The sequence below is a fragment of the Panthera tigris genome, chromosome F2 (assembly GCF_018350195.1).
Source record: "Panthera tigris isolate Pti1 chromosome F2, P.tigris_Pti1_mat1.1, whole genome shotgun sequence".
NCBI classification, from domain to species: domain Eukaryota; kingdom Metazoa; phylum Chordata; class Mammalia; order Carnivora; family Felidae; genus Panthera; species Panthera tigris.
Window position 1 is genome coordinate 40,623,050 of NC_056676.1, and position 21,004 is coordinate 40,644,053.

The 21,004-nt window shown below is 42.4% G+C and overlaps 1 protein-coding gene across 2 annotated transcripts in view; it reads right to left on the reverse strand.

The window, feature by feature from the left end:
- GEM (GTP binding protein overexpressed in skeletal muscle) overlaps positions 1 to 19,540 on the reverse strand; it is a 45,758-nt gene extending 26,218 nt beyond the window's left edge. Inside the window, exon 1 of one of the 2 annotated variants that reach the window (XM_042973296.1) lies at positions 19,375 to 19,540. In XM_042973296.1, the coding sequence (XP_042829230.1) occupies positions 19,375 to 19,410 (36 nt within the window). In that variant the 5' untranslated portion in view covers positions 19,411 to 19,540. Of the gene's footprint in view, positions 1 to 10,724; positions 10,895 to 19,374 lie in introns of those variants that run through there. The other variant, XM_042973297.1, reaches the window with a different exon arrangement.
- Between the last annotated feature and the right edge of the window lie 1,464 nt (positions 19,541 to 21,004).

Genomic DNA, 21,004 nt, shown 5'->3' on the forward strand with positions numbered 1-21,004 from the left:
GAGTTCCTAGGTAAATCTTTTAGAATGGAAAAGCCATTGGAAATACACTCATTATACAGTGAGCCACTCAATGACAGTTATCTATTGTGTTGTTACAAACCACCTCAAAATGTTAGTGGCTTAAAACAACTATAATTTATTAGTTTATAATACTTTGGGTCTTCAGTTTGGGCTAGACTAAGAAGGGTGGTTCTTTGCTTGGTCTCATTTAGGCTTACTCATGTCACAACAATCAGCTGGCAATTCAGCCAGGACTGGATGATGCAAAATGGCCTCACTCATAAGACTAGAAGTTAGTGTTGGCTCTCAGCTGGGCTTCTCTCTGTCTCCATGTGGTTTCTCACTACCAAGGAGGCTGGCCTTGGCTTCTTCCCATAGCAGGAGCAGAATTCCAAGAACGCAAGACTAGAGGCTATAAGACCTGAAACTCCATAGCTGAAAACTCCCACAAATGTCTCTCTTGCCACATTTTATCAGAGAAAGTGAGTAAGAAGGTCAAGCCACATTCAAGATGGTGGAAAATAGACTTTGCCTACTGATGGAAGGAGAGGCAAAGTCACATTGCTAAGGGAACAGGACACAGGGATGGGAGGAATTCTTAGCAATTTATTTCAGTCTACACTAGAGGGACATATCTCATGAGCTCTAGTCTCCCCAGCACCTCGTATAAAGTTTGGCATACATGGAAGATATTTCAAGTTCTGCTGTTCAATGAAAACATGTCTTTGGAAATATATTCCATCAGTTGCCAGCTAGGTGAAAGACAAATTTCAAAATAAAAACTGCCAGTACTTTTTAAAACTATGATACTAACATCTTGATCAACTCTCATGCCATCATATTTCCCTTTTTTCTACTTTCGTCGGCATGAAAAGTTGTTTCCTTCAAATCACTAAGCTTGGATGAGGATAATTTTGACATGTCCTTGAAAAAATGTTCTGGTTCTCTACATTCTCTTCCAGTATTATCAAAATATCACGAATTATTCTAGATATGACTCTATAAACAGTTTGTAAATATAACTGATATTCTGTTCCACAACATCTGGAAGCACATGCAACCACAATCCATTACCAAAAGAACGCAGGCGTACCTGTAGCTCATCACAAACTGAGGGCCCATTTCACACCAAGTCCGTATAGGAAGGAAACCCACAGATATCCTACTTCCTTTTCCCCTTTCTTGAAAGGCAACACCTGTTTGCAGCTGAGTAGTTTTATTGGCATGCTTCCAACCTCTAGAATTTTGGGCGTCCAACAGCTTTTTCTCATTTCATTCTGTCCCTTTCAGTCTGAGCTGTATAAAACGAGCAAGAACATTGTATGTCCGCAGGGTTAGCAAGAGGCCTGCCCACAGATCTTTACTAGATAATCCCATCTCTGATTTCCCTTTTGCTGAAATGGTGGAGAGAACTTGCCCTTAAGCAGCCTTTTGTGTGACTGAAATACTCTGACCTTTTGATCTTTCTGAGGTATTAGCAAAAGGTTGTATAGCCACACCCTCAGCTTGTTCTTCAGAGCGTGCTTTCCAAACAATAAATCTCTCCATTTTAGCATCCTTTTGCCATCTGGATAGGCCGAAAGGTTCCCAAAACATCAAGTCTTGGGGCTTTTTTGTTTAACCATCGTCTTTCTCCTCTTGCATTTTCCTATAAGCAGCAAGGAGAAACTAAGCTGCGCCTTCAACACACCGCATGAAATCTCCTGAGCTAAGTACCCAAGTTCATCGTGCACAAATTCTGCTTTCCACAGGGATGTAAGTCACAATCCTGCTAACCTTCCTGCAACTATATAACAAGGATCCACTTGCCTCCCATTTCCAGTACCATGTTCTTCACTTCCCTCTGAGTCCTCACCAGAGGTGTCCTTAAAGTCCGGATTTCTATTAACAGTCTCTTTACAACCATGTAGGTTTTCTCTAAGATGATTCTTCAGGGCCCTCATAGCAGAGACTTTAATATCCATATTTCTACCATCAGTATGTCTAAGGCAATCTAGCCCCCTCAAAATTCTTCCCACCTCTGCCCACTGCTCAATTCCAAAGCCATTTTAACCTTTTTGAAATTTAAAAAAAAATATTTATGTATTTTTGAGAGAGACAGAGTGTGAGCAGGGGAGGGGCAGAGAGAGAGAGAGGGAGACACAAAACTCCAAGCAGGCTCCAGGCTCCAAACTGACGGCACAGAGCCCAACGCAGGGCTTGAACTCATGAACCCCGAGATCATGACCTGAGCGGAAGTCCGGGCTTAACCGACTGAGCCACCCAGGTGCCCCACAATTTCAACATTTTTTTTTAAATTATTTTTTAACGTTTATTTATTATTTTTGACACAGAGAGAGACAGAGCATGAATGGGGGAGGGACAGAGAGAGAGGGAGACACAGAATCGGAAGCAGGTTCCAGGCTGTGAGCCATCAGCCCAGAGCCTGACGTGGGCCTCGAACTCACGGACCCTGAGATCGTGACCTGAGTCGAAGTCGGACGCTTAACTGACTGAGCCACCCAGGTGCCCCATAATTTCAACATTTTTAAGTATTGGTTATAGCAGCTCCCTCTCTCAGGTACCAAAATCTTTATTACTGTCCTATTGCTGCTCTAATATATTAACACAAATTAAGTGGCTTAAGACAACATGTGTTTATTATTTGGAGTTCTATGGGCCAGAGGTGGGGCTAACATGAAAGTGCTGACAGGGCTAAGTCCCTTCTGGACATTTGTGGGGAGAATCTGTTTTCTTGCCTTTTCCACCTTCTAGAGGCTAACACAATCCTTGGCTTATGGTTCCATCCTTCTGTTTTCAAAACCAGCAACGGCAGCAGGTTGAGTCTTTCTCATGACGATCTCTCTGACCCCCTTTCCTCATCAAATCCTTTTCTGACCGCAGCCAGGAAAGGTTCTCCACTTTTAAGAGCTTACCCAGATCTTATAGGATAACCTCCCTGTCACAGGTTTGTAACCTTAATCATATCTGCAAAATTCCCTTTTCCATGTAAGGTAACATTCACAAGTTCTGGAGATTGAGACATAGATATTTGGAAGAGGCCATTACTCTGTCTATCACAGAAATTTCCATCTTGCCAAAGTCACTATGACTTTGGCCTTTGCAACAGCAACCGAACTAGTATCCTAACTGATACAATCTTCCTGCCCAGTTTCAAGGTTTTCACTAGTGACTTCCTGCCTTTTTCAAGTGGTGTCTATAAAACAGAACAAGGTAACAGTCTTCTCAGAAGAAGAAATAATAAACAACACCCTGTGTAATCCAAATGTACCTCATGTTAGGTAAGAGTTACCAGAAAGTGTATTTATGATTGTTATAAACTGAATTATGTTTTAAATACACTAAGAGAACTTACTATGGAGAATCATTTATAAAGTGAAACATTTTGTAAAGTGAATAAGCATTACCTAATACCTTGTTAAGCCAGATTTTTACATAGTTTGTTTGGCTAAAGTAGGACATACCATACCTATGTATAAGATATAAACATATTATGTAGCAACTCTTTCTTTTTGGACACTTATAAGTTACTTGGTGTTTCACACATCTGCTCTAGGTGATTTATGAAACTCAAAAGATTTTTAATAGAGTATGCAACATGTATTTTATTTTTACAATTTTCAGCTCTGCTAGAAAAGACAATAGAAACAAGTGGGATAGATAAAACCCACAAAATGGAAATAAGCTATATGAGATATAAGTTAAACTCACAGGAGAAGTTAAATATAGATAATGAGTCAACAAGTAGACTTGTAAGAATTCTTAAGATACGTTAAATGTAAGGAATATATAAATCGGTAGCCTGTCAGATCTGTTAAAACTAGATAGGATATATGGAATATAGGCTATAATAGGCAAGAGTGTTACTTATAGATGGAAAAAAAAGATCAAAAGACCAAGTCCTAAGGTACAGTTATGCTGCCTTTTTTGAGCTACCATCCATGGTACCCCTAAATTGACCAACCAGTTGTGGCAGTCACCATGCTCTCATCCCAACCCCACATATGCACAGATCAAATCCATCGGGACACGTCAGTTACCTGGCAAACTACAGCCATGGCCAGGACCTGTCACTACATCTTGTTGGTGGAACAGGATGTGTTGGCCCAGGTCCCTTTCATCTGTTGTTACTCACACTTCAACTTTGTCCTCGAAACACACCATCAGCAGGGATGGTAATGAGGCAGAGAGAGACAAGGCAGGCAGACACTGGATCACCCAGGACTGGGGCAGCGTGGTCCTGGCACCCTATCTTAAGTGTGTAACCAGCCCCATCTCTTTCTCTTCGCTTCTTGTTGTGTGTTTTATTTATTTATTTTTAATTTTTTTTAATGTTTATTTATTTTTGAGACAGAGAGAGACAGAGCATGAATGGGGGAGGGTCAGAGAGAGGGGGACACAGAATCTGAAACAGGCTTCAGGCTCTGAGCCGTCAGCACAGAGCCCGACGCAGGGCTCGAACTCACGGACCGCGAGATCATGACCTGAGCCGAAGTCGGCCGCCCAACCGAATGAGCCACCCAGGCGCCCCTCTTCCTGTGTGTTTTAAATTGATATAATAACCCATGTGATTTGAGCATCTTAATTTTTCCCATGAGCTATTCTGGATCTGGGGATGACATGGTGTTGTTTTTGGAAGCAACCATTGCACAACAGAACAAAATCACAATATAAAAGGGGCAGCAGGAAGAGAGACCCGAAAAAGGGAGAACCCTAAGACAGACTCCTGAGCTGCATCTGAGGGCTCACACTGTCAGAGGCGCTTTTTACCCTTACGTTAACCCCTCACTGAGTGCCCCCTCTCAGTGGACGCACACTCATCTATTTGGCTACAAACAGAAATTCAGGAGTCAGTCTTGACTCTTCCTTCTCTTGCCTTCCTCACACCCAATCCATCACAAAGTCCGGTTGATACTACTTCAAAACAGGTCTTGATATCCTGCACTTCTCTCCATTTCTCCCAGGATGACCTCTAGTCCAAATGAATATCAGCAATTGCCACCTACCAGGGTTCTCTCAGAATTCACAGACCACAGAGTTATTGGTTAAAAACATAAATCTCAGAAAAAATAAATAAATAAGAGGAACCCTCGTGCACTGCTTGGTGGGAATGCAAACTGGTGCAGCCACTCTGGAAAACAGTATGGAGGTTCCTCAAAAAATTAAAAATAGAACTACCCTATGACCCAGCAATTGCACTACTAGGTATTTATCCAAGGGATACAGGTATGCTGTTTCAAAGGCACACATGCACCCCAATGTTTATAGCAGCACTACCTACGATAGCCAAAGTATAGAAAGAGCCCAAATATCCATTGACTGATGAATGGATAAAGAAGATGTGGTATACGCATACACACACACACACACACACACACACACACACACACACACAATGGAGTATTACTCGGCAATCAAAAAGAATGAAATCTTGCCATTTGCAACTACGTGGATGGAACTAGAGGATATTATGCGAAGTGAAATTAGTCAGAGAAAGACAAATATATGACTTCATTCATATGAGGACTTTAAGATACAAAACAGATGAACATAAGGGAAGGGAAGCAAAAATAATATAAAAACAAGGAGGGGGAGAAAACATAAGAGACTCTTAAATACAGAGAACAAACTGAGGATTGCTGGAGGGGTTGTGGGTAGGGGATGGGCTAAATGGGTAAGGGGCATTAGGGAGGACACTCGCTGGGATGAGCACTGGGTGTTATACATAGGGGATGAATCACCGGACTCTACTCCTAAAATCATTATTGCACTACATGCTAACTAACTTGGATGTAAATAAATAAATAAATAAATAAATAAATAAATAAATAAATAAAATTTTAAAAAAAGAAATACAAGGGAAAAAACATAAATCTTGGGGCATCTGGGTGGCACAGTCAGTTGAGCATCCAACTCTTGATTTCAGCTCAGGTAGTGATCCCATGGTTCGTGGGTTTGCCCCCAAGTTGGACTCCATGCTAAGGACACGGAGCCTGTTTGGGATTTTCTCTCTCTCTCTCTCTCTCTCTCTGCCCCTTCCCTGCTCATGTGCGCATGCTCTCTCCCTCTCAAAAGTAAATAAACTTTCATTAAAACAATAAATAAAACATAAATCTCATCTTGACCTTCCCTTGCTCAAAGCCCTTCACTGGCTCCCGCTCACTCTTAGGATAAAGCCCCCAATCTTTCTAAAGTTCCCTAAGCCTCTGTCACACAGCCCCTGCCTCCCTCTCTACTCCTACCTCCCTCCATGTTCCTGCCACCCCTCTTGCTAAGCTATTCAAGTATTCTCTCCTGCTTTCAGTTGCTGAAACATGCCAAGTTCTTTCCTTCCTCAATCCCTGAACTTGGGACACTCGTTTCCCGCCTCTCCCAAGTTAATTCTTACTTATCCTTCAGATCTTGGCTCAAACACCACTTGCTCAGGGAAGCCCACAACCCTCAAAGCTCTGCTGGGTCCCCTGATACTCTTGGACCTTTCTGGACTTTTCCTTCCTGGGGATTACCCAAGTGTGACAAGTATTTATTAAGGGTTCATTGGGCATTCTAGGCACCATGGATGCAGCAGTAACAAGACACAGTCTCTTCTGTCAGTTTACATGTTACCATATTAACTTAAGTGGTATTTGGATAATATCCATCTTTGCCTCTAGTCTACAAGCTCCATGTGGACAGGCACCATACTGACTTACTCACTATTATATCCCTAGTGCCGTGCATTGTGCCAGACACAGAGAAGGTGCTTAGTGAATATTCATTGAACAAATAAATGCACCTTGGAGCCAACACTCCCTAAGCACAGAGCATACTTTATCATTAAAGTCTGGTTTCTGTCCCAGAATTAGTTTTTCTAGAGGCCGTGGGCTTAAGGCAATTTGAAGTGCTGTTTCAACAGTGTTGTTTCAACTGACCCTTCTGAATTATAGCTTTCATTTAGATGATAGTTTGCAAGGTGTTTTTTTTAATATCACCTTTATGACAGCCAGGTGAAGAAGGCAAAGCAGTGTTCCTAGCCTCATTTTTCAGATGTGGAAACTAAGGCTTGAATACCTCCCAAAGGTCACACACTAGTAAGTAATAAGGCTAAGGCTAAAATCTCAGGTCTCTGGATCTCTATATTAAAAAAATTATATATATATATATATATATATATGCGCACCTGGGTGGTTTGGTCAGTTAAGTGTCCAACTGTTGATTTTGGCTCAGATCATGAACTCACATTCCATGGGATCAAACCCCATGTCGGGCTCTGTGCTGACAGTGCAGAGCCTGCTTGGGATTCTGTCTCCCTCGCTCTCTGCCCCTCCCCCACTCATGCACATGTGTGCGCTTGCTCTCTCTCTCTCTCTCTCTCAAAATAAATAAATAAACATTTTAAAATATCATATATATATAATTCTTATATAAGAATAATTATTATATATACAAGAATTCTATATATTCTATAATATATATTATATATTTATAATATTATATATATTCTAGGTTCCCTCTCTTTCCTAAAGCTAAAATGTCATTTAGCTGGTAAGTTATCAGAATAGAGGGAACCTGGGGCACCTGGGTGGTTCAGTCGGTTAAGTGTCCAACTTCGGCTCAGATCATGATCTCACGGTTTGTGAGTTCAAGCCCTGCGTCAGGCTCTGTGCTGACAGCTCAGAGCCTGAAGCCTGCTTAGGCTTCTGTGTCTGCTTCTCTTTCTGCCCCTCCCCATTTGTGTTCTGTCTATGTCTCTCAAAAATAAATAAATGTAAATAAAATAAAATAAAATAAAATGGGAATCTAAGCCTTTGAGAATTTAACAGATCCTCATTTATTTCTTTGGGGAGATGACAGAAGGAAGTTTTCCTTAAAATTTAGCATCCAAGCAAGCATAAAAGTCAAAGGAGAAGACGAATGTGGAGAGGTCTGTCAGCACTGAGCTCAGCCCAGTTGGCAGAGGATGGTAGGAGACTATGGCCCCTTATACCTGGATCAATAGAAGGCCAACTGATAAAATCTGAACATAGCTTTACATAAATAGTAAATCTTCCCTCCATCTTGAGCAAGGAAAAGGCTAGGGGTTTCCCATCTAATGTTCAACAAATGTGGGTTCTTTGCCAAGAACAAAGAAGCCCTTAAAATCAATCGTCCATGGAAATATTCAAAGAAATCAAGAGATGAATCTATCCACTAAAACTTCTGATACAAGATGGCAGACTGAACAGGACTTTACTTCCCCTCTTCCTAAAATTATTGACATGCCAGTGAAGAAGGAAAAAGGGAATATATCACGTGAAGGGAGCCTGCAGAAGGTCAGAAATTTGACAGATTTCTCAAAATAAGGAGAACAGACAAAATTGTCCTAGCAGATAAAACAGAGAGGAAGCAGCAACAGCCCAGAATGTAAAGCAGAGTAAGCTGTAGCTAAGGTTTGAGTCATTCTGGGAGGTTTCTGAGGTCAAGGTCAGCAGGAATAGAGAATGGAGTGGGAAGTAGAACAGAAATCAGCATGGCGAACTGAAGACCTGTCCCTGGAACAACTGGAGAGTAAGGCACATTCCCACTTTTACCTTTGGAGAACTGTCAGCTGAGAAATTACTCCTTGGAAAAAAAACAAGACATACTTAACAAAGAGATAGAATGGTTTTTTTTAGGGATAAGAAACAAGTTTCCTGGTTCATGTGCTAGAACCTGCAATGGGCACTGGCTGTTTTGCCTGCCCTGCATTTATTCCTCTTTCTTTTAGAACCCAGATTTTGTTTTGAGGAACCACTCATCTTGCATTGCCTCTAGTCTGGTCAATCAAGAAACTGTGGACCAAACTGCCTTCCTCTCTTGGCCAAGGGGTGGACACCCGACCCAAGTGAGGCCAGTCAGATCACCTCTCTAATAGACTGGCACAAAGACTCAACATGGCTCAAGTTCTTTCTTCCATCCTGAAGAGACCATTGGTTCCTAAACCTTCGTTTTGCCTTGAGGTAAACCCCTGGAAATGTTCTGGTTGCTGTGGGTCCCAGCTCCTGTCCTGCCCTGATCCTGGTTCTTTCCACTTACCCTAGACTTTATACACTATTCCATATCTTTCTTTTAAGTTTCCCTCACATCCAAAGAACCATGACTAATATATAAACCTAGAGTCAAGCCTAGTAAGCATTTGCCTCCTCACTCATAAGTAAGGCTGCTGGTCGGCACATGCTAGTTCCCGGCTGACAATGGAAGCTTCCATTCAAAGGAGTGACAGGCCTACACAATAGGGAAATGCTAACAGCACAAAATAGAAGGACCTATCTAGATGATCCAATATCTGACCTCAAAAGAAACAGCTAATTAAATGACAAGAAGACAACCTAAAACTAATTGTAATCAGTATACCTAGAGAGATTTAAGACAACTAAGCCTAAAAAACCTAGGGCAGACTTCAGTAAAAAAAAAAAAATTAAAAAAAAACAACGGTATTTTTTTAAGTTACTAGAAAGGCTACAAGAAAAAACCATATAGATCTCCTGGAATATAGAGCAAAAATCAAAGAAATGGAAACTATAACCAGAATGTTAAGAGTCATATAGAGGACTTGTGTGGGAAGTCTCCCCAACATGAGTTTCAGAAGGAGAAAATAGTGCAAATACAGGAGAAGAAAATAGGAAATAAATAAAAGAAGGAACTTTCTCAGAGCTGAAGAAAGATATATGGTTTCAGATTACAAGGGCTCAGCAAGTACAGAAAAGAGAAATAAAAACGACCCACACAAGGATACATCACTGTGAAATCTCAGAACACTGAGACAAAGAGAAGATCCTTTTGTCCTGAGACAAAAACAAATGAAAGCTAACTATAGAAGAATGAGAACTTGACTGGCGTCACATGCATCAGCAACAATAGACATTAGAAAATAGTTCTCAAAGTGCTAAGGGAAATATTATTTTGAACCTAATATTCTATACATAGCCAAACTCTCAATGAAATGTCAAGTAAAAATAATGGCATTGTTTACAAGAACTCAAAAAAAAAAAAAAAAAAGACCTCCCACCCTATCTTTTTGGAAAATAAATTCTTTTAAAAGTAACCGCAAGTCAACAACAACAAAAAGAAAAAAGGAAAACATGGGACCCAGTAAATAAGGGACCCAACCCAGTAGCTCATTAAAAACAAAACAAAACAAAGGGCCCAAGGTAACATTTGACAGTTGTGCAGCAGTAATCAGTCTCAATTAAAACAAGAAATCAGAGGGGCGCCTGGGTGGCTCAGTCGGTTAAGCGTCTGACTTCAGCCCAGGTCACGATCTCACGGTCCGTGAGTTCGAGCCCCGCGTCGGGCTCTGGGCTGATGGCTCAGAGCCTGGAGCCTGTTTCAGATTCTGTGTCTCCCTCTCTCTCTGCCCCTCCCCCGTTCATGCTCTGTCTCTCTCTGTCTCAAAAATAAATAAACTTTAAAAAAAAAACAAAAACAAAAAAAAACAAGAAATCAGAGGGCTTTAAGAATAAGCATTCAAAAAGGAATGAATTCACATTAAAATTCTGATTAAGCAGCTGGATGGTCTTGGTGATAACATGAAGGTATGTGCTTCTTCTGTCCAGAGGGGAAAAAAGACAAACAAAAATTCTGGGGCAGGGGAGGGGCGGGGGGCAAAGTAGGAAAGTAAGAAAGTCACAACTCAAACATGAAGCTAACTAAAACGCAGCACGATTTTGAGTTAGTTTGAAAGTGAAAAGACAATCCATATGATGTTGATGTTCGGAACCACCTACCTCGTGAAGCTCGGTTTTTGTGACATAGGACTACATTTCCTTCCAATAGCACGCCAGTGTTCTACGTGAAATAATATTTACCAGAATCATAACATGATAAACACCTTTTACTAGTGTCTCCTTCTTATTGTAAAATAAAGCTACAGAAAACCCACAAAACAGCAGTAGAGCTTAATGAAGTACTGAGGAGAGCATCCACGTAATAATCACTCAGCTCACGGAATAGAATGTTACCATTCTCCCCAGAAACTCCCCCATTTTTACCATCCCAATCTCAACCCTCCCTCCCTGCGATGATAAGCAGTCATTTCCTTGGCTACTAATCATTTTATCACCAAACGTGCATCCCCAAACATCATACAGTTGACCTCAAACAACACAGGGATTGGGGGGGGCGGGGGGTGGCGCTGACCCTGCACAGTTGAAAATCCAAGAACGTAGAACTTTTGACTCCTCAAAAACTTACCTGCTAATAGCCTATTGTTGACAAGAACCTGACCAATAACATAAATAGTTGATTAACACGTATTTTCTATGTGATATTTATTATATACTGTAATCTTACAATAAAGTGAGCTAGTGAGAAGAAAATGTTATAAAGAAAACCATAAGGAAAACACATTTATCGTATTGTACTGTATTTATCTATAAAAATCTGCATGTAAGTGGACCCGCAGAGTTCAAACCTGTGTTGTTCAAGGATCAACTGTACAATGCAGCAGCTAAAACCTCAGGCTCTGAGGCCAGAAAAACGTAGGTTTGAATCCTGACTGTGTGACCTAGGCCAAGTGAGGGCAACCTCTGTTCCCAGGTTTCCCATCAGTAAAGTGGAAACAATAAGGCTACTACCTCCCAGGGTCACTGTGAGAAGGAAATTAAATAATGTGTATAAAATGCTTGCACATTGCCTGGAACGTTGTAAGTTACCTGCTATTATCCTCATTACATTGAGGGTGTAAATTACATTTCATGTCCCTGCAAAAGGCCTAGGAGTCATTCCTGGTAAAATCTTAATGAACCAAATCAGCTGTAGCTTCTGGAGAGAAGAAAAAGGCAGGAGGCAGGGGGGCACCGAAGCAAAAACGTCAATATGTTTCAAGGAAAGCAATTAAGGAAAATAGCCACAACTAATATGAACCAGCTACTAAGATTTGCAAGATACCTAGAGATTTCCTAACAATTAGTCCTTTATGAAAAGTTCTGTTTGTTCCCTAGTAGGATTTTGAGATTTTATTTAATTACCTTGATTTGGTCCCAGGTCTTAGCAATATTCTTCTGGCGTTCTCTGCTCCACAGGGCTTCAGGACAGACAAGTAGAAGCACAGCCCTCAAGGATTTTTGTCCTTCCCCCAAAGGAAACCCAGCAGTAGCCTCTCCATTGTTAATTATTCTGAGGTTTTTAAAGGTGCAATTGTTTAAGGGATAATCCTTCTTGGCTTTGTAAGCAGTCCAGAACCTGGCTGGTATCAGGAGCCAGTTCAGGAAGGAATCAGCCTACAGCTGGGGAGACTTCCAGAAGGACCAACCTTTATGAGTGTCTCTGTAAACCCAAATGTTTGATGGATCCAGAAGATAGCACATAGGGATTGAATTCCAGGGGTTGTAAATTCTGATCCTAATTCAGGCACCCAGAGCACCTTCAAGGAATCTTCCTCCCTCCCTTCTTCCCTCCCTCCTTCCCTTCCTTCCTACCTTCCTTTCTCTTCCCTCATTATCTGTTGCTCACCAACCATGCTAAGTACTGGAAATAAAGAGATGAATAAAAAGAGTTCTTTCTAGATTATATAGATACCGATATCAGAGCTATAGATGGCAGCATTCTCCAATGTGAGAAAAGTAAGTGGTACAAAAAGATCCATTATGCTTTGAATTCAAATGATTAAATGACACTAAATCAGAGGGAAAGGGAAGAATTCTCCTTTCAGATCCCTTTCAAGCCTTCTGATTATATCAAGGAGAAAGTTTCCTTTTGGTGCTAGCCTTAAACAAGCCTCTACCATTTCCTAATTTCTTTTTTTAACTAATAAAGAGAAGGCCTCCAGCTCAGTTTTCTGCAAGTAACAATAGCTAAAAGTTTTAAATGTTTTATTCTTTACTGGGTTTATTGCCATGGATACCTATTATTTCTGGCAGGTAATAGTGGCACTTAATTTACAAATAAGTAATACAAAGTTTTGTTTTAAAATATATTACATGGATTAAAATAAAAAGTGACAGAGCCTGGATGGCTCAGTTGGTTAAGTGTCCAACTCTTGATTTTTGGCTCAGGTCACGATCTCATGGTCGCGATATCAAGCCCCACATCAGGCTCCGAGTTGGGTGTGGAGCCTGCTTAAAATTCTCTCTTCCTCTCTCTCTGCCCCTCCCCCATTCACACTCTCTCTAAATAAAAGTAATTAATTAAAAGCGGCAATAATCATAATAAAGCAAATAGCACTAGTGTAATGGAGGGTAAGGCAACAATCTTGAAGGTGTTAGGCAGGTAACTGGAGTTTGGGAGACAAACAGATATAAAGAATCCTAGTGTTGGGGCGCCTGGGTGGCTCAATCGGTTGAGCTTCCAACTTCGGCTCAGGTCATGATCTCACGGTTCGTGGGTTCGAGCCCCGTGTCGGGCTCTGTGCTGACAGCTCAGAGCCTGGAGCCTGTTTCAGATTCTGTGTCTCCCTCTCTCTCTGACCCTCCCCCGTTCATGCTCTGTCTCTCTCTGTCTCAAAAATAAATAAACATTAAAAAAATTAAAAAAAAAAAAAAAAAGAATCCTAGTGTCTATCTTCCTTACAGAACCATTATAAGGATTAAATATGAAAAGAAGTGTTAATAAGCTTTGAGAAGAAACTCAAAGTCATTCCACCTAAGGTGCTGGAGGAAAATTCATATACAAACCTGTATGTTAACAACCACAGTCATTTGAAATAAAGATGAGAGCAAAAAGCTTCCCTACTCTACTTTAATATTTATATGATATTCTTCCCCTCACTTAGGATATTTCTTCATAACAGCTGAGACTTCATTTCAAACAAATCTGTGTCCCATTCTAGCACAACTCTATCCAAATTACTTCATTTCAAGTCTCTTAAAGATAAGTATTTTTAGGATTAAGTTCTTTATTTAGAGGTCAAGGCTCAAATTTATCCTCTTGCATCATTGGGGACTGCTGGCCCCTGGGTGTCTGTGATGGTTAATTTTATGTATTAGTCAACTTGACTGGGCCATGGGGTACCCAGACATTTAGTCAAACATTATTCTGAGTGTTTCTTCAAAGATGTGGTTGGATGAGATTAACATTTAGATTGGTAGACTTTAAAAATAGACTAGATTACCATTTTAGTCAGTAGAGTAAAGCAGATTGCCCTCCATACTGAGTGGGATACATCTGATCAGTTGATTAGGAATGAAGGGAACAAACGCCCAACCCTCCCCCGAGTAATAACGTTCCAGCTGACTGCCTTCAGACTTTATCTGACTTCATCTACAACATTGGCTCCTCCTGACTGACAACCTTCAAACTGGAACATTGGCTCTTCTCAGGTCTGCAGCCTGTTGACCCACCTTGCAGGCTGGACAGTCAGCCTCTATAGTTGCAATTTATATAGAACCAATTTATATGGCCTTTTAAAAATTTTTACATGTATCTTGCTCAACTTACAATGGGGTTACATCCCAATAAACCTATTGCAAGTTGAAAATATTAAGTCAAAAATGCATTTAAAACACTTAATTTACTGAACATCAAAGTTTAGCCTACCTTAAACATGCTCAGAACACTTACATTAGCTACAGTTGGGCAAAATCATCTAACACAAAGCCTATTTTATAATAAAGTGTTGCATATCTCCTATACTTTATTGAATACTGTACTGAAAGTGAAAAACACAATGGTTGTCTGGGTCCAGAATGATTGCATATATCAGCGGTTTACCCACTTGATGGCCTGGCTCACTGGGAGCTCTGGTTGCTGCTGCTGCCCAGAATTATGAGAGTATTGTACATCATATCACTAGCCTAGAAAAAAATCAAAATTCAAAGTGTGAAGTATGGTTTCTACTGAATGCACATCTCTTTCACACCACCGTAAGGTCAAGGTCAAAAAATATAAGTCGAAACATCATAAGCTGGGGACCATCTGTATCTATCTCCTATTGGATCTGTTTCTCTGGAGAACCCTGACTAACATAGTACCCTTCTGAGAATTCAAAGAAGGGATCCCAGGGGCACCTGGGTGACTCAGTCAGTTAAGTGTCCAACTCTTGATTTCAGCTCAGGTCATGACCTCACGGTTTGCGAGATCGAGTCCCGCATCAGGTTCTGCATTGCCAGCATGGAGCCTGCTTAGGATTCTCTCTCTCCCTTTCTCTCTCTGCCCTTCCCCCACTTGCACTCTCTCTCTCAAAATAAATAAATAAACTTTTGGGACACCTGGGTGGCTCAGTTGGTTAAGCATCTGACTCTTGGTTTCAGCTCAGGTCATGATCGTGCGGTTTGAGTTCCAGCCTCGCATCAGGCTCTGCACTGACAGTGTGGAGCCTGCTTGGGATTCTCTGTCTCCCTCTGTCTGTCCCTCTCCTGCTCACTCTCTCTGTCTCCTAAAATAAATAAATAAAACTTCAAAAGCAATTAGAAAGAAAGAAAGAAAGAAAGAAAGAAAGAAAGAAAGAAAGAAAGAAAGAAAGAAAGAAAGAAAGAAAAGAAGGAGAAGGAGAAGGAGAAGGAGAAGGAGAAGGAGAAGATGATATCCCAAAGTTGCTACTGGCCCCCACTGGGGGAGGAAGAAGGCACCCTAGGGCAAACATGACTCGTACAACTATAGACAACAGCTGTGCACAAATGCTTCATGCCCAAGTCATTATCAAACAAAGGTCTTTAGTCCTTATTGCTCTTAACACTAGTAACAGCATATAACAACAGATGCATGAACTATAGGCTGCAAAATGTTATATGTTTTGGTGCTAGCAGTACAGATGATGACTAGCAGTGAACCACAATGGGAATGGATCCAAAATGCCAAATACAAGTATGAGAAACTGGGAGAAATATTTACAAATACATGACAGATGAAAAGAAAGATCACACATCAGCAAGAAAAAAAAAATAGATAACACAGTGCTTAAGTGGAGAATGGACATGAACAGACAGCTCTGAAAATGAGAAATAAAAGTGATGTTCATGGCGCCTGGGTGGCTGAGTCAGTTAAACGGCTGACTCTTGATTTCAGCTCAGGTCGTGATCTCACAGTTCATGAGTTCAAGCCCTGTGTCAGGCTCTGTGCGCCACGCCAAGAACATGAAGCCTACTTGAGATTCTCTCTCCCTCTCTCTCTGCCCCTCCCCTGCTCTCTCACTCTTGCTCTCTCTCAAATAAACATAAAAAAAAGTGATGTTCAACTTCAGCAATAATCAACGAAATGCAAGTTTACAATAATAAAAATAGCACTCCATCAAATAGGCAAATATTGCCCAATGTGTATGGATACTGGCTAATAGGCACTTAGTGGGCTGCATGTGGGAGTATAAGCTGGATGAATGTTTCTGCAGAACCATTCAAAAGTAAGTCTCAAAAGCCTTAAAATGTTTATAACCTCTAGCCCGACGTATACACTTACAGGCATTTATCCCAAGGAAATAGAGATACAAAAAGATTTATCTATGAGTGTTCATTAGAATGTTATTTCTAAGGCTATAAAATTGGAAATAATCTACATGTCCAACCATAAGGAATGATTAGGTTACAGTTCATTAATACAATGAAATAGGATGCAGCCATTTCTTCAAGATATTTTTCGGCCCTATTCTCTTTCCAGGACTCTAATTACACACATATTATAGACCATTTGAGTTATACCATAACTCAATGATACTCAGTTCATTTTTTTTTTCAGACTTTTCTCTCTGTGTTTGTTGAACGAATGCCCTGGCATTTTAAGCCTGCCCAACACACGGGAAAAGTGGGCCTTGGCAGCGAAACCAAGCCCTCAGGTGAAGATGTGCAGTCCTGGCATTTGGAAGTAAGATGGGCATAAACAGAAATGGTGAGAGCCAAGGAGATACAAACATCGCTTCCACACTGCCCTTCCATAGCTCCAGGGCCTCCTGTGGCTCGTGAACCAACTTCACAGTCCATATACATTCTGAGTGCACCTCCACACCCAGGTAAAGAATCAAAGCCCTAGCACGTTCAGGGTCAGGAAGGAATGCATCCACAAACCAGGAAAAAAAGGGAAGAGAAGACCTATTCCCAGGGGTAAGCTATGCCATGGGGAAGGCTGTACAAACCAACCTCGCTGCCTTCCACTCCTGCTGGAGGCCCACACCTGCTGGGCTTCTTCCTCTTTGTCACTGTCCACAGTTGTACTGGTGGTCGCAGTTTGGCAGGTTACACCTCAAACTGGGCAGGCGAGGAGAACAGCTGGGGCCTGACTGGGCCTGTGAACTACGGTTCAGGAAGGCTAAAACAGGAGTCAGGTGGGCAAGGTGGAAGCTGGCTGACAAGGGAAAGGGTGCCAGGAAGCCCGCCATCCTCAGCCACAGTTCAGGCAAACCAGCAGTCCAGAAAAGGCAGGGTTTAGAACAGCAGCTCTGCACCAGGCACTGGGAAGCTGAGGCTGCTTCAGTGCTTTTCACTGAAGCTCAGACTGGCCCAGGAACAGAGAAATGGGCCAACAGGAAGTAGGAAAATCAGCCACAGCTTGTCCACAAACCTTGAGGCCACTGAGTATGGCTGGACTGGCTGTGGGCTGCTGGTATCCTTGTAGCAAGTGCTCAGACAATGTTTTCAGGGACTAGTGTTGTATGTGGTCAGTGACTAGTGTTAGGCTACATCACATTTCATTTCCATGAGATGCTGAAGAAACATTCCCAGGCACCAACCATGTTTCTGGTGGGTTTTCCTCCTAATGTTCATGTTTTCAGTTTGTAGAAAGTTCACCACCTACCTATAATTTATTCCTTCAGCTTTATCTCTCCCTTCTCCCTCACACAAACTCTCCATGCCAGGCAAACCCACCTATGTACTGATCCTCAATGAAGGCTTCCATTTCCTGCCTCCTTGCAGCTTGATCTACAAAGTTCCACCTCTTGCCCAGTGCCTTCCCTTTTCCTACATGTCAGGCTCCATGGGAAAGAACACACACACACCACTATCAAGAACTATAAAGGGTCTGAGATTTTGCCCCACTTTCAAGCTAACAACGGAGTCAACCACAGTTTCACAGATGCTGGCAGAAGACAAAAGACTCCTGGGTCAGATACAAAAAAAAAAAAGCCTATTGCTCACAGTACAGCAATCAGCCTGAGCATCAGCATATTCCATGCTGGTTTCCCAAGCTCCAGTTCCCACAGGACACCACAAAGAGGGCCAGTGAAAACCTGCTCACAGAGGAGGTTGCACTACAGGAGAGGAACCCAATGCTTAGAGAACCTGAATCTTTTCTAATGAGCAGTGAGGAGGCCTATACCTTGTTCTGAAAGGAAACATCATCGCTATCTTCCAAGACTGTGTACTGTGAAAACATCTTTGAAAAGATAATACCAAAGAAGAGCCGATGCCCAATCCCAAGACGTACAGAAACACAGAGACACATGGAGAGTTCTCTCCCCACGGCCCCCAGAAGATAAAAATAGAGACTCTGGAGCTAGACTCACTATCATTCAAATCCTAATTCTCCTCTTACTAGCTGTGTGACTTTGGGCATGTTTCTTCATTTCTCTGATTAGTTTCCTCGTCTGTGCAATAGATATTGTAGTATTCACCATAAAGTTGTCGTAGAGTAAGTTAATAATATCTGTGTAACACTGAGTAGCAGAGTGCTACTAAGAGTTCACTAAATGGCCACCATCATTAGTCTTACTATTATCCATCTGTCCAATTCCAGAAGTCTTTAAAGCCCAGCAGGGTGGATCCCTTTGTGGATACCTTCCTTCCCTTCTCTATTCCCACTTCCTATTTCCCATCAACCACAGGAAGCTCGGCCCCCCTTGTCATGTCACCAGCCTCCTCGGTTTAGTGTGTTACAACTGGAGATGACTCTTGCAGTCATTTCACTGTAGATGGTATATGTCTGGTCTTCCCAGCTCTATTATTCTATTCCAGTGGGCAAGAGTTCTGTCTTCTACTTCTCAGTATTCCCACAACATACAGCTTGTACGTTACAGCTAGTACGCACTCCAGAAAACATTGACGGGAAGATATTCCAGCCTGAGGAAACTGACAAATAGCACATTCTTGGGCAGTTAGGCCCCTCTCCACTACACAAAAGAAGTATATCTGAAAAAAAAAAAAAAAACAAAAAAAAAACAGGACAGAGGCCCTTCTCAGCAGCACAGAAGGTGATGCCTGGCCTGTTGCCTGAGAAGTGCCAGCCCGGCTCTCGCAGCACACACCCCCTCTGACTCCCAGCCCTGGAGCCAGACCCTCTCCGTGACTCATCTCCAGCACTTACAGGAGAGGCCTGTCGGGAACCCCAGGAGGAGCTGTTCCCTTGGCAAAGGGAAAGAAATCCTGGCTACAAGAAAGAATTATCTGAAAAGAACCAGTTGATTCAAAGTCAAAAAAATGTTATCCCCTGAAAAGCCAACTTCCAGCCAATCTCTGGAATGCAAAACAAACCCCCTCTGATTAAAGGCCATGCCCTGGGGTGGCAATACACACATACCTCTAACCCAGCTATAAACTGGCAAGCCAAAGACATCTTCTTGGGGTATTTTAGTATTTAGTAACCACCGGACGGCTGATTAAATCCAGATGTGCACTGCAGTCTTCCCTGGTCAGCAAAGAACAAACAGGCCTTCCCAGCCATGCCCACCCCCACCAGGCCAGGCCTCAGAGCTGCTGTAGTCAGGCCACAGCAGGATCTGGGGCTTCGTATCACAGGCTCTCATCGGGTCCTCTGAAAGCAATTGCCACACCCAGCCAGGGGCACTTCCAAGAAGAGATGCCTCACTGCAAAATTCTGACAAATCTTCACCTGCCACCTACCTAGAAAACACCCTTTCTTCTAAAAGTCAAAGTACTGAAAATTAGTGGTAATAGATGCTGCAAAACACATTGCTAGGGACAGCCCCGGTCTGTGGTCTTGCACAAGTGCTGCAGAGTTGGAGCGATCACCCTCCTCCCTCCTCTCCCTGCAGCACTGGTGGTTGCGACAGAGGGAGTGCAGCTGGGTTCGGGGGGGGGGGGGCATGACACCTCTCCTTCTGCACCAAAGTGCAAAGAAAGGACTTATATACCAGGCCTCTTTACTCCCTTGTGACACCAGAGTCACTCCATAGGCTGTCCTAGTGTGTTTGTGTGTTTGGGGGGGGGGGGGGGGGCGGGGTACACAAGCAAAATACGACCAAATTAGGAGAGACCACATGGTGGCCATTCCAACATGGAGGCCACAGCTCCACTGTGGGCAGCTGAGGAAGAGGTCAGAGGCTATGAGTAGAAGGGCATGGGGCTCACTTCACACAGCTGCTGAAGCCTCCTCATCATGAATCAAAAAGCTCTTGAGTCAGACTTAGGGTCCAGTTCTATCTCTGTCACTTACAAAGCTGAGTGACCTGGCTCAGGTTGCTTACCTTGGTTAGCTTCAAATTTCCTCCTGACATGAAATGGGGATGGAATGATAATATTATCTCACAAGGCTGTTGTGAAGATCAAGTGCATGATGAGTGCTCCGTACAGAGTTTGGGACATGGTAAGGGCTCAATAGAAGAGAGTGCTTTTTAAACCTCCTTCAGCTGACTCCATTACCAGATGGCTACCAAGTAAGATTCAAGACACAGAGTCTCCTCCTTCCCCAGAGACTGTGTGAGAAGAATTAGCTCTGTTCATCAGCTGGAGCAGAGAGCGGGCACAGGGGATGGTGGTTCACTGGAAATCACATCCCAGTCAAAGACTGGCCATCACTCTCTCCATCCCAATAAAGTCCTGCCCCTGCCGCCATTCCACACCTCCCAACACTACCCCTGCCCACGAAGCTTAGAACCTAGAATCTGGGGGTTCCTGGTTTTCTGTTGGAATCCCTCCATTTTGCAAAAAGTTTTTCAGCGAATGCTGCAAAAATATATTCTCTCTAGATTTCTCAAACCGGGGTCCACATGGACCTACTGTCATGGAAGCTATAGACTACACCAGGTGTCTTCCCAAAGTATCAATTTCACTGGAAGGTATTAATGTAATACATTTTACTCCAAAAAGAATAATGTAATACATTTTACTCCAAAAAGAAACATGGGCATGTCATGAGGGATGGGGTTGGTATGCTGATATGAGAGAAGTCTCACTAACCCCAATGTTAG